The sequence below is a fragment of the Bubalus bubalis genome, chromosome 22 (genome assembly GCF_019923935.1).
Source record: "Bubalus bubalis isolate 160015118507 breed Murrah chromosome 22, NDDB_SH_1, whole genome shotgun sequence".
Classification (NCBI taxonomy): domain Eukaryota; kingdom Metazoa; phylum Chordata; class Mammalia; order Artiodactyla; family Bovidae; genus Bubalus; species Bubalus bubalis.
In genome coordinates, this window is record NC_059178.1 from 39,846,215 (window position 1) to 39,860,772 (window position 14,558).

Sequence of the window (14,558 nt, forward strand, 5' to 3'; positions counted from 1 at the left end):
TTAAATTAGAAACTAAGTTTGATGAAAACTAAGAAACCAGGTTTCTATATGTCAGAACTCCTCAGAGCCTCTCGTGAACTGTGTTGATTCTATGCCATCAAGGACCCAAATGCCTTTCATCTTTCTACTTGGCTTTCCTCTGTGTCAGATATTATCCTTCCTCTGAGGGTAAAGGGGGGTACAGCAGTTTCAGGAGTCACACCCACTCCAGAGGTCCCTGGCCCTTAAGTCTCATGGCCAGCGTGGCATCACAGACCAGTTTCTCTATCAGTTCCTGGAGAGGGGAAAGAAATGCCCATGATGGTCATGGACTCTTCCAGTCATTCTCACCTCCAGGGCTGAGAAGGGCCTCTGCTGTCCCTTAGCCCAGGAAGAAATGTGGGGCCAATAAAGATGAAGGGAAAGGTTGTTACATCAGCAACAAACAACATTGGCACAATTACAAAACTCAGGCTTTAACTAACTGTTTGAGCAGATATTTGCCAGTCATTGAATCCCTCAAAATTCTCTCTCAAGTCCAGGAATTTAAAGCAAACAATATATTAATAACTGCTCCAGTGCTGTTTCCTCACTCTATCCCATCATTCACCAGACACCCACAATCAGTGAGCAAAGCATGCATGCTCTCCAGTGGCCAAAGTCAATCCTCTGCAGCTTACTGAAAGAAGTCACAGTTGCATAAGTCCCACTGGAAGAAAACTGTGCTCTCCAGTCTGCAAAAATAAGCCGCAGGGACTTATCTTGTAGTCCAGTGGTTAAGACTTAACTTCCAATGCAGGGGTGTGAGCTCAATCCCTGGTCAGAGAGCTGAGATCTCACCTGCCCCCAGGCCAAAAAACCAGAGCATAAATAGCAGAAGCAACATTGTAACAAATCCAATAAAGACTTATAAAAATGGTCCCAACCAAAAAGAAAAAAATGAAAGAAAGAAGCTGCAGAGTGTCACAAATTCTGTAGAAAAACAGATAGTGTGATCACAACATGTCACGTTGTCTTCCCCCCAGACCTGAATCACTGAGTCTGGTGTCCCTGTTCTCTGACTGAGGAGTCACTCTTTGAATAGTTAATCCCATGAAGGTAGTTTTAATGGTTCCCAGGTAAGTCAGTTGAAAGCAATTTGACCAAAAGCAATTTAGCTAAAAGCAGTTTGGTTGGTAGAACCTCTCCAAAAAATGTATTAATGAGAAGTGAATGTCCTTAGTCACTTTAGATAACCACTGACTGAATGAGGAAATATGGGCAGTTCCACCCACGGATCGCCGTGGCTGACTTGGTGAGCAGAATGAAGGATTTTCTTTAGTCTTCTTTTGCTGGCTTCCATCTAGTCATAAAATAGGCAGGGTAATAATGTTGTAATAAAGCATTGTTTTATATAATAAGAAAATAAAATGAAAGGATATGGACTGTCTCAGAATTTGAGAGATTTATTTTTCCTTCTTTAAATTCTACTTCCCTTTAAGCCAGTATGACCACTGTGCTAGTCTGGCAGTTTTTCTGTTTTTTGTGCACAGGGATGAGAAAGATTTAGTTCATGCCAACTAGCCCCTTCATTACCCACTCCAGTGTTCTTGCCTGGAGAACCCCAGGGACGGGGGAGCCTCGTGGGCTGCCGTCTATGGGGTCGCACAGAGTCAGACATGACTGAAGCGACTTAGCAGCAGCCCCTTCATTTGGGGAACACAGGGCAAGAGTAATTGGCTGAAAATATTTAGAAATTTTAAAAAGCAAAAAGGTAGAAAACAGAAAATTTGAAGCTGAGTTTTAAATATTGCTTTAAATGCATTAAAAGGGACAAGAACCCCACACGTTGTACCCCAGTTTCCAATACTCAGGGCCACCAGGAGCCAATAAACAGGGTGATCTTCATGTACCCTCAGCCAGCAGTGCATGTGAGGGCGCCCCCTGCAGGCATGGAACACAGAGCCCTATACATAAACTGACCTAATACAATATACTCCTTTTCTGTCAAAATATCTTTGGTCCGATTATTGCTGTTAAGGATCTTAAAGATTTCTTAATCCAGTGGCATAAACCTGGAATGTCAGGTGCTGTTCTAAAGCTTCTGAAGAGGGCTTGTTTTATTTAAAAAACTATCATTACGGAAAACACCTTGTATTTCCTGAGTTTCTATTAATGAATGGGTTGTTTTGCCTCCAAGCCTATCTCCACGATAATATTTCCAACTCATTGGGCTGCCTTTAATTCTTTGGTATCTTTCTCATCACTCATTGCCCTGTACGCTTGGCCTGCAAATCCCCTTTGTAAGAAAATCTTCCCTGACTCGCTCTTCCCTGCGGGAACCCTGTCTCTGAGCTCCTGCTGCACCCTGTACGCCCCACTTTCCTCTGCTCACACCACCTTGTTATCATGTGTGATGTCACTTCAGCCATGATATGAGCGTGTCATCCCCAGTAGACCAGTAGACCAGGACCCTGTCATCCCAGTAGACCAGGACCTCCCAGGGGGCAACAGCTATGTCCTGATTTCCCTGTGTATCCATGGCTTAGCACAATTTCACATGCTTATTATGTGCCAAGTTAATTTTCGTTTAATAAATCCACGAATGTAAGTTCTTCCAAAGTAACATTGTGTGGAGCTGTAGGAAGCACACAGGTAATTTAAAATCTGATTTGGAACCCTATAGAACAATCCTATTGGGGAGGCAGCATCTAAACATACAAGGTGAGTGGCAGAAAAGTGTGATAGGAAATCAATAAGAAAAAGATACAACATTTCTGTACTGGATACTAGGTGCCAAGCATACATCAGTGTGCTTTTCATCTAGTAACTAGTTTAATCCTTGAAATAGTGCCCTATATTATATAGATATACATATATTTCATGTTATAAGCATATTATACGTATCTGCATGCATATATACATATAGAGAGAGAGAGAGACAGAGGTCTCCAAATTAAGGTACAAGCACATACCATGTTGTGCCCCCTCGTTTCTTTTTAAAAACCTGACTGGCCATTAACAGCCACTTCACTTTAATCTCAGTGAATAGCCCTAGTTTGGCTATTACTTAGTAGAATTTCATCAGTACAAATGAGTTTAATATTAGCTTCACATTTGTGAAAGGTCACTGTTGGTGCCCTTCAAGTTTGACTCTAGTTAGAGATGTTTAAACGATTTCAGTGTGGATTTGAAAAGCCTAACCTCCTTTTCAAAAATGTGCCCTGGCCTAAAAATTCCAGGTCTAGAAGATCATCAGGATGACAAAATTATAATTAGCCAAACTGTCTCCAAATAAAGAAGATGGCATTTCTAATAAGAAAGTACATTTACTTCTTCAAGGCTTCTTTTTCCTCCTTTGGATTGGAATTCTTGAGCTTCTATATTTGGAATTACATAAGAGGGTTTTGGTTTTGTTGTTGGGTTTTTTTGGTTTTTTTTTTTTTTGCTGTTGGCAACTTCTTTTTTTGACTAGTTATAATGAAATGAGATGAAATTCACTAAGAAAACAACATTGTGAAAATGAGGGAGAACATCATTAATTTTTGCTGCTCATGTAGAATATCTGTAGCTTTATAACTGATTAACTACTGGAAGCACAATAGAAATCTTTTGTAAGTGGAGTATTTAAAAAAAACGACAGCCAGTTCACATCCTCAAAACATAATCTAATAAAAGCCTGTAATATGCTGAACATCTGACTGGGGTATGAAACAATGTCCCCAGATTACATTTTGACCTTGAAAAATCAAATCCAAAATGAACAGAGTAGCATGTTGACTTTACAACAGTTTATCCCAGCAGCTGTGCTGGCCTCGTTGCAATCCAGCACGGTGACACGCCATAAAGTAGCCAACCCTTTTCTTCCAATAGTGATTTCCACAGAGGAATTACAGAGTACTTTGGGAAATTATGCCATGAATATTCATGCAGTGCACATAGTGGCAAAAACTGAAGAAAAGAGGTCCAATAAAGCTAGTAGCTCTGCTGAGAAAAATCTGGATCCTTGACTTTACCTCACTAAACATCGGCAAGGCCAGGCTTCCTCTTGACTGCATGAGGCAAAAGACCCTTCCCTGTAAATCAGTTGCCTTCCACCCAGAACACTATGATTTATAGGAAGTTTTTCTGCTTCTGTGAGAAGTTAATCAAGTGCTCTCATTGCATCCTTATCCCTATATGTCTTTCATTTTTCAATATATTAAACCAAAACCCAAAAGTTTTAGTGACACTATGCCAGTCCCCTCTCTCCATGGGATTCTCCAGGGAATAATACTGGAGTGTGTTGCCATTCAGGATTAGTGCCTGGCGAATCCCATGGACAGAGGAGCCTGACGGCTACGGTCCATGGGATTGCAAACAGTTGGACACGACTAAGCAACTAACACTTTCATAGACAGGTAAATAGCTACCTTGGTAGATATGCACAAGCCCGAACATTATAGTAAAATTTTAATTGTGTATTTCAAAAGAAGCCAGCATATTTCTCACATATACAAATATTCCTCCCATTGAGTATATATATGAGTTGATAACTGACCTCAAACTAAAAATGAGATGTTCTCTGTCCTATCAAAATATGCTAATTTTATCCAAATTGCTAGTTAATGCTATGTGCCAAAATCATCTACAAAAAGATACCAGAGAAAACACCATGCCAAGAATATCTCAGCGTAAAATTAGCTTTCATATTATTCTTTCATAATAAATTATGTTTAATTTCTGCCACATTTTTTGTTATCTACAGTAGATATGTTGAGCTAAAACAGTGGGAAATCTTTATGTGATGAATAAATATCTTTCCTTTTCCATCCATCAGATATTTTCTCAATGATTTCTGACTCCAGTGGGGTAATGGTTTATGGACGATACGATCAGTTCCTACGGGAAGTTCTCAAGCTACCCACGGCAGTTTTTGAAGGTCCTTCATTTGGTTACACAGAACAGTCAGCGAGATCCTGTTTCTCTCAACAGGTAGGAAACGACTTGTTTAAGGACGTGTCTCTCAGTGGGCGCTCTCTTGTGTGACACTCCAAGCCCCTATTTCTTCATCATAACCTGCAGTGCGGCTTCCAGCTTCTGACAAATGACTCCTGAGTCAGTAACTGAGTGCGGCACATCTGGATAATAATCAGTGGTGCTTCCTGACCTTGAACCAGCATCGTGCAGAATTCTTTATTTGCACTGTCTAATTTAATCTCTACTAACAACCCTATTGGCTTCCTTGGTGGCTCAGCGGTAAAGAACCAGCCTGCCAGTGCAGGAGACGTGGGTTCGATCCCTGGGTCAGGAAGAGGGAAATGGCAACCCACTCCAGTATTCTTGCCTGGGAAATCCCATGGACAGAAGAGCCTGGTGGGCTACAGTCCATGGGGTTGCAGACTCAGGCACAGTTTAGCGACTAAATAACAACTGTCCTAACTAACCCTCTGAATCATTTGTTATGACCACACTATCTAAATGGCCGAATTGTCACTCAGCCTCACATAAAACCCAAGTCTGACCCAGCACTGTTTCATCAGTGTTTAGCAAAGGAGACAAAAAAGAATCTCCGCACATGCCCTGTGGGATCTGGGAGGCCCTAAATCATCCACTAAGTTGGAGTTCAGAGCCACATATCTTAACTGGGCATGGAGCAAGTCAGCTGAAGGAAGCTTCATAGTTTGGAGGGCTATCCATGTCTATATCTGTCCAGTCATGTGGAAAATTGACATGTCTAGAACTATTCTCCAGCACAGCATGGTAGAGGTTTAGAAATCCATAAACTGAAGGTTTGTTTACAATTTTTAAAAATCCAGACTCATAAGCAAACAGTGCTTAGCAGCCACTAAACAGCTGCATTTACTGTCCAGCTAGAAAACCTCATCTCTCTGTTTACTTGGTGATCTAAGAGGTCAGAAATGCCTCAGGCACCCCTGTAGGTCAAGGATGTATACAGAGTCATCAATGTATCCATACACTCAATAAGAGAAGGGATAGTTTGATATGCCAAGTATCAACTCTACTCCCGGAGAACCTCACTCAGGAAGCCTTGCTGACCTTTTCCATGCCCCTGCCCCCAGGCTGGCATGGCTACCTGATCTCTGTCCCCAATTAAGCATGCTCTTCTTTCTATTTCCCTTTCAAGCTGGTGACATCAGAATGGATCCATTCACCTAAGTCTCCTTCTATACAGCTTCTTCACGCAGAATGTCTCATTGATCACCAAGTCCGGCTAGTTTCACCTCCTCTAATTGTCTCAGGTCGCTTTCCTCATCATCCTTGATTGCCTGGCCTCTTGCATTAAACCCCAGACTAAACTCTCCTTCCCTGGATATACTTGTTTGTACATTTGTTGATTTCAGGTAGCCCATTATAGAAGCCTCAGGAAATATACCAATGCCTCAGAGTATTTCTCATTAAAAGTCAGCTACAACAATAGGACTTTTTTAATCTAATGGGATTTTACATATTCAAGAAGAATTATATAGGATGTTGCCATTGCTCAAAATGAAGTATCCTAGATATTTCTCATTATATCATCTTTTACACACCCTCAATGATGAGAAATTTATATATGTTGAAATCATAGCGTCTTTGTTTTACTTCCAGTACAATGAAAGTTCAAAATGGATAAAACCATGTGAAGTAGAAATAGAGGCAACATAAATAAATAATAAGACCAGTTTGCATTTGTGCTTCATAAACTGGCTATAGCAGCAGCTTGAATGATGAAATTCCGAAATTGTTTTAATTGCTTCATTGGAAAGTCACCCCAAGTGATCGTTTTAAAACACAGTATTATTTTAGACCTATGAATTGTAGTAGCTTTGTAAAAAGTACTGTCTAATTACTTATGCTTTATGTAATTTCTCTTTTAATGATAATGCTAGGGACGTCCCTGGCGGTCCAGGGGTTGAGATTTTGCAGCTGGATTTGCCTCCCAGAGCAGGGGGTGCGGGTTTGATCCCTGGTCGGCAGCTAAGATCCCACATGCCACGTGGCCAAAAAACCAAAACATGAAACAGAGGCAATATTGTAACAAATTCAATAAAGACTTTAAAAATAAAAGTATTAACAATAATAATGTGAACAACAATCCTATAAAAGCTTAAGCTATGTAGTATTATGAGGTGTGTGTATGCATAGCTGCTCAGTCCTCTCCGACTCTTTGCAACCCTTTGAACTGTAGCCCACCAGGCTCCCCAGTCCATGGGATTCTCCAGGCAAGAATACTAGAGTGGGTTGCCACATCCTCCTCCAGGGAATGTTCCCCACACAGTAATGGAACCCGCATTTCCTGTGTCTCCTGTATTGCAGGAGGATTCTTTACTCACTGAGCCATCAGGGAAGCCCAGTATTTTGAGGTAAATAACTAAATATATCTACCAATAAAAACATTAATAAAAGGAGACCAAAATAGTTATTTTTTAAATTACAAAGACAAGTGTAAGATTTAAGCCTTGAAAATTTATTATAGCCCTTCATAAAACTATCCCATCCACCTTGATATTCTAATTCAGATTTTTAAGTAAAATAGATACTTTGCATGTAAATTTTTTGTCACTCATACTACTAAAATTTCATGTATTAGTAGAACTTCTTTGGAGAAGCAAGTGGCAACCCACTCCAGTATTCTTGCCTGTAGAATCCAGTGGACAGAGGAACCTGGCAGGGAACAGTCCATGGGGTTGCAAAGAACCGGACACGATTGAGCAACTGAACAACAAGCTTTACAAAGCTGTATGTCCCTGGACTCCAAGTTCCTCTGCCAGCATTCCTGAAGCATTCTGTGAAATTTAGTGATTCTAGACCTGAAGCAATCAGGGAGTCTTTTTTTTCCCTCCCCGCCCCCGCAAAATAGAACTTCTTTTGTCATTTTGAAAGAAACTTATGGATAAGATACATTTCTTTTCTACATCAGAAAAGTTCAGGATAATGACCCAGAAGCCAAGTGAATTGTGATAAAAAAAAAAATACATATAAATAAAGGCGAGAAGAGATTTTTTTTTTTTTTCCTTTAAACCCTTCTAACAGGGAGGGGAAAGCTCCCTCCAAACAAGATTTACTCCTAATCTTGTAAAGCAGAACCATTCACATTAGCCACAAAATATTTAGTTTTTATGGAAGTTGAAGAGGTTAGCTGTTCTACACATTTAGAAGACTGACTGATTTGAAAATTGTAGAGCCTGCTATGATGTACTAGTGGGTAAAATTTTATGATGAATGCCTAGTCCCCAGTTTTGCTCATCATTTTCATCCTGTCCCTCGTGTATGAAAAATGACCCTCTCGAAATTGTTTTCCTCCTTGTGATAATATTGACTCAACCTCAGTAGAGATAATCCAGTCCTGTGTAGGCTCAACTATGAAAAGCAATTAATGTTTTCAATTCAGAACTAGTTTCGAGCTCTCTTTTTTTGTGTACTAGGGGTTAATTGAATGTCTTGTTTCTTCCATCTCAAATGATATTTACATAGCAGGTAAGTTAAGATTATTCTCGGTTCTAAATTTTTGTGGGGTTTTTTGATGCAGAAAAAAGTCACCTTAAATGGTTTCTTGGACACGCTTATGTCAGATCCTCCCCCGCAGTGCCTGGTCTGGCTGCCCCTTCTGCATCGACTGGCAAATGTAGAAAACGGTGAGTAGTTACTACTGAGCTAAGGCAATTTGTTTAACCCTTCTTTTAACTTGAAGTAACATAATTGATTTACAATGTGTTAGTTTCATGTGTACAGCAAAGTGATTCAGGTGTGTGTGTGTATATATATATATATATATATATTGTTTTCATATTCTTTTCCTTTGTAGATTATTACAGAATATTGGGTTTGGCTCCCTGTGCTGTATGTAGGTCCATGTTGATTATCTGTTTTATATATAGGAGTGTATATATGTTAATCCCAAACGCCTAAGGCAATTACTGAAATTAGGCTATCAAGTCTATAGTTATTAAGCCACCATCATTGTTTTAGGAGATCTGTTTAGTAGTTCTGATTTTTAATAGAACTGACCTCTCTCCCTGATCAGCAAGGCCCTATCAGCACACTGCAAAGTTACGACGGTCCATTCTAAAAACTTATTAAATATCACAATCTACCTCTCAGTTACAAGTAAGATGTGGCTTTAAAACTTCCTATAACTGAAGAAGAACCTATCTAATACAGTTATGTAAAGTTTAAAAATAAAATAAAATTAAAAAAAAAAAAAATAAAATAAAATAAAATTAATATTTAAAAAAAAAAAAAAAAAAAGAACCTGAAAAAAAAAAAAAAAAAAGGAATGTGACATTTTCTAGTATTTGTTTTAGGTGTGAACTTCCACTGTGGGCATACCTGGCATTGACTCTTTCTTCCTAAGCACTTGAGCATGAATAGGTGGAGGAGATGGGGAAAAAAACTGGATGGTAGCACCTTGCTAAGCTTTAGTCATATGCTCCAAATTGTAAGCTCCCAATGGCTGTAGTTAGGCAAAAGAAATGAGTAATGTAACTTTTGTCATGTGCTTTTATTTTTATAAAAGCAAGTATTTCTATGATAAAAGTAATTACTATTGGCATATCCAAACTTGAATATGAAATACAGTTCAGAACAAGGTTTAAAGAAATTTAAACAGGGAACAATTCAATGCCTCCATCTGCTCTTTAGATATTCTCATTTATTGTTTAATTTAACTCTGGGAATTCTCCAGCCTTAAATAGAAAATAATTTATCCCCTATCTCTTACTAGAATCTTCTACACATTTCTTTAATTTGGGGTTAAAGTTAGCTTAACTTTAAATTCCCATTTAGAACACTTGGTGTCTACACTTATTATCTCTCTTAGTTCAGGTTATAAATTTATTCTGTTTTGCTCATAGAGAAGATTTAAAGAAAGATCTCACTAGATTCCCTGTAATCACTACCAATCATAGGTTTTTTTATGCTTCTTGTTCATCTGCTAGAGCAAAGAGCAGTCAAGATCCAGATCATGTGGGGTGAATTCATATTACTGTTTGCAGTCTGAGAACTAGTCATTCTCCAATTATAAAGTTGTAATTTCATGCCTCCTCTCAGTATTTCCTGTTGCAGGAAATGAGTTCTTTAGACCATGTCCCAGAAGAGTTGTCCCTAAATTCAGGTCTTTCCCAAGAGCCAGAAAAGGAGGATATAATACTGGTTCAGAAGACAGTGTGTTCAAAATTTGGTTATGTCTTTGTTTCTACAGTTTACTTTTCATCTTTATTTTATTTATTTTTTGCATTATTTTCCCTGGCTGGTTAGCCAGAGAGTAACTTCGCCAAAGGCAAGAATTGTTCTTGTTGTTGTTAGTATCTTTAACTCATAACATGCAATTACTTGGATCTGATCGTTTGTTAGCTTCGAATCTCATACCTTGCCTGCTTTGTAACTCAAATTTCCTGCCAGAGAAAGTGTCTCTTGAACTATCTGAATTAGAATTGAATTCGGATAATTTGTCCATCTCTTTGGGCCCCTATCGATCTACCTCTCAGAAAATTTTTTAAAAATCTGTTTATTAAATGAAGACAATGTCACTCATTAAATAAGCCCATTAGCTACTCTATTTTTTAAAAAAATAACTGAATATTCTCATCGTCCAGTTTTTCTACTCTCCTCCCATCTCTTCTTTTTTCTTCCTCTTGTTTTCCATTTCTCTAATATTTGCTCTCTACCCACTACCCACTGGATGAACCCATCTGTGTTCATCCATTGTGCTTCTGAGTTTTCAGTGAGCTGCGCTGGTCTCCTGGAGACAGAGAGCATCTGGGGGGAAAGGCAAGCCAGTTTGGGTCATTTACATTCTTGTAGGGTAAGGGATGGGAGTAAGAGGAGTAAACAGCATTACAGAGATGTGCTGTTAAAAGACCCCGTCTCCTCCAGCCCACTTGATTTCTCCCACCCCCACACACATGCTGGAAAAGAGTCGTGAGAGTCTAGGAATAAAGGTAATACTTCTCTCAGACCAAGCTATCATCAGAAGTCTTGTTATTCAGCAGAAAAACGCAATTCTTGTTGGGCTGTCTTTTTCGTTCTTCTGACTGGTTCTGGTTTCCTTGTCCTTTTCCGCGTTGGCGCGCCCGTCAGTCTTCCACCCGGTGGAGTGCTCCTACTGCCACAGTGAGAGCATGCTGGGCTTTCGCTACCGATGCCAACAGTGCCACAACTACCAGCTCTGCCAAGACTGCTTCTGGAGGGGGCATGCCGGCGGTTCCCATAGCAACCAGCACCAAATGAAGGAGTACACGTCCTGGGTAAGTGGGGTGTGTGAGTGTCGTCCAGAACACAAGGGAACAGCAAGAGAACCAGGGGGCACACTTACCTTCTACTCTCACACTCCTTCCTTCCCCTCCCGCTGCTCCTCTTACGGGGGTTACCTGTTGAGTCTGAACCCAAAGTAGCTTCCTAAGACAACGTATAAGAACACTCCAATGATATTACTTCTTGGTATACAGATAATTCTGTATCCATTTAGGTGACAGCCTTCTGGAACATAATCTCCTTTTCACAGTAAGTGAAGGTTCTTTTCAATTTGGGGTGGGGTTGTGGGCATTGCCTAAAAAGCATTGTTAGTTCCTTTTTTCTTTCTGGAGTTCCTTAAGGGCGTGACTGGAATGTGAAGGAAAGACATGAGAGCATGAGGGTTTAATGATGCTGTTTCATGTTATTTGTTTATTTATTTTTTTGGAAGAAGGGAAAGATTGTGGTTATATTAGAAAATCATCTTTTCATGAATAGTGCACGTGACTAACTTGCTGGAGGTGATATGTGATACTAACATGCTGCAGGTAACCTGTCCTTGTGATGAACGTATTCTGATCCTTAGTATGATAATCTCCAGGTTCATCCATGTTGCTGCAAATGGCATTTTATTCTTTTTCATGGCTGAGTACTAAGAATATGCATTTTAAATCAGAATGTTCTTTTTGAGGAATTATTATTAGGAACTGATATTCAGTGCAAATATATTAATTGTTTAGCACATGTTGTAATCTGAGTTCAAATAAGAATTCTTCACTAAGGCATTGTATACTGAGGATTTATTCCAGTTCAAATGCCACCTGTTACTATTGGCTACATCACCTGCTGAGAACTGATATGCTAGCGCAGGACACGAGGGCAAAGGAGCTCCAGTGTTTATTTGGTGAAGAAATACAATTTAGTATAGACGGTAGGAGAAAATTTTCTTATTGACAGCATATTACCAGTTTTCAAATGTTGTTGTTTAGTCACTAAGTCGTGTCTAACTCTTTCGTGACCCCCTGGACTGTAGCCCGCCAGGCTCCTCTGTCCAGGCAAGAATACTGGATTGGGTTGCCATTTCCTTCTCCAGGGTATCTTCCCAGACCAGAGATCGAACCTGCATCTCCTGCACTGCAGGCGGATTCTTTACCACTGAGCCACCTGAGAAGCCCAGTGTGTTCTATCTCAAATCCTAGAGAGCTGGTGTTTGAAGACTAACCCTTTTTTAATTGTTTGTGTGTGTGTGTGTGTGTGTGTGTGTGTGTGTGTAAATGCTGAAGTTAAATAAGGAGCCTTTTCCTTGGAAGTTGTGGACTCTGCAGTTATACGATAGGACAATGTCTTTACAGAGTAAAATAGAACTCCTCACGAGGACAGAGGAGCTCCAGTGTTTATGGGGTGAAGAGCTGTTGTTACTGCTGTTCCAAGTGTTCTAAGAATTCTGTCTCCTAGCCAAAGTCAAAGAGGGATTTTGTGGATGGTGCTGCCATGACTTAGCTTTTAAATAATGAGGCTGAAAGTCACTTCCTTAGATTGCCAGTTGTGCACTCTGTGTGTCAAAGAAAGTGACAAAATTATAAATCTCTTCTCACTGAAAGAAAAATTGGCATACAGATTTATTATATGTGGTGGACTATTTTTGATCATCTTGGCTGTGAAATATTAAACATTCCACTGGGCTAAATGAAAAAGAAATAGTTCTCTGGAAAGAACATGAACTTTAAATTCTGAAGACCCAGGCTGAAGTTCTGCTCTTCCTTCTAATTGGATGTATCCAGCCGCACCTGAAAATCTTGCTTCTGGATTCCTGCAAAACTGCCCACTCCTCTCCTGCCTTCCACTCCCATCCCTCTCAAACCATTGTCTGTTCTTAAGGAGAAGCAATCCTTCTAGAATCAGGTCACCTCTGAGATTTAAGTTGTTCATTGTCTCCCTCTGCATCTGAGATAAAGACCACAGTCCTGGATGTGGTATATAGGACTTCAGTGGTCTGCCTCCTGCTTTCCCTCTCCAGAACTAGATCTCCTGGCCTTCCTCCTTCTGGATACCTTCCAGTCCCCTGAATTTTGTCAGAAGGACACCTGCTGTTCATTAAATCCCAGTTCGGATGTTCTGACCCCAATGACTGCTTCCATTCTCACAGCATTTGCTGACACTGTGCAGCCAGCGCCAGGTACCCTGGTGGCTAATTCCAAGCATTCTGGTTCCAGCAATGAGCCAACTCCTTGACTTGGAGTAAATTCTCAAAGAAGAGTCCCTGAATGAATAAATGAATATATATCATGGAAGGGCTTCCAGGTGGCACTAGTGGTAAAGATTACCCGCCTGCCAGGGCAGAAGACTCGGGTTTGATCCCTGGGTTGGGAAGATCCCCTGGAGGAGGTCATGGCAACCTACTCCAGTATTCTTGCCTGGAGAATCCCAAAGACAGAGGAGCCTGGTGAGCTAGAGTCCATGGGGTCGCAAAGAGTCAGACACGACTAAAGCAGCTTAGCACATGGCATAGTATGAAAGCAAATCATCTGATAAAATGTTATGTAAGTGTTGATTGTTAACACTTGAACCTTTGTTCTTCCTTCCAGAAATCACCTGCCAAGAAGCTAACCAATGCGTTAAGCAAGTCTCTGAGCTGTGCTTCCAGCCGTGAGCCCTTGCACCCCATGTTCCCTGACCAGCCTGAGAAACCACTCAACTTGGCCCACATCGTGTGAGTATCTGCCCTACACACTGAGAGACAGCTCTTCATTGACACGTGTGCAGACCCATACAAAGACAATTTCCTATCAGTTGTCAGGGACTGAGTTTTAGATTTTATTTTCTTAAAGAAGAATGAAAATCAGGTGATTATATATATATATATATATATTCTTTTTGTTTTCATGAAGAGGTATACAATACTTCTGCCCGGAAGTACAAGAATGCAGTGCCATATAATTCACCTCGAAGTGGAAAATATTCAAAAATTTTATAGTTATAAAATACAGATGTTAGTGGAGTTTACACAATTGGACATTAATAATCAATGGAATTACCATGATCAGCCAATAGTAAAGCATCCTGTACCTTAATATCATGTGTGCTTTGAGCCCCTAATCCAGAAGCCCACTGTCTGCTTTCTCTGCAGAGCCAGTCATCTTAAAGATGCCAGCAAAGATGGAAATTATTGCTGTGGTTACTGTTTTCTCCCAAGTTACATAACTTTAGAAGAATCATGGCCTGTGTAAGGGAGGGTTGAAGTGGAGGGATTGTTGGGGAAATTCAACAGACGATCCAAAAACGGACTTAAAAAAATTTCTCCAAAGTGTATGTGAGTTTGAGTAGCAGAGGGAATAGGGTCAGGGAATGGTGCTACCACCCACCTCTTCTATCTCCCAAAAGCCCCT

The 14,558-nt window shown here is 40.2% G+C and overlaps 1 protein-coding gene across 31 annotated transcripts in view; it reads left to right on the forward strand.

Moving 5' to 3' along the window:
- The window catches only part of DTNA (dystrobrevin alpha), a 454,458-nt gene that overhangs the window by 360,020 nt on the left and 79,880 nt on the right, over positions 1-14,558 (forward strand). For all 31 annotated transcript variants that reach the window (XM_025273381.3, XM_025273382.3, XM_044934684.2 and 28 more), the window contains 4 exons: positions 4,778-4,932; positions 8,471-8,576; positions 11,020-11,186; positions 13,758-13,882. In XM_025273381.3, coding sequence (XP_025129166.1) covers positions 4,778-4,932; positions 8,471-8,576; positions 11,020-11,186; positions 13,758-13,882 — 553 coding nt within the window. The remainder of the gene's footprint in view (positions 1-4,777; positions 4,933-8,470; positions 8,577-11,019; positions 11,187-13,757; positions 13,883-14,558) is intronic.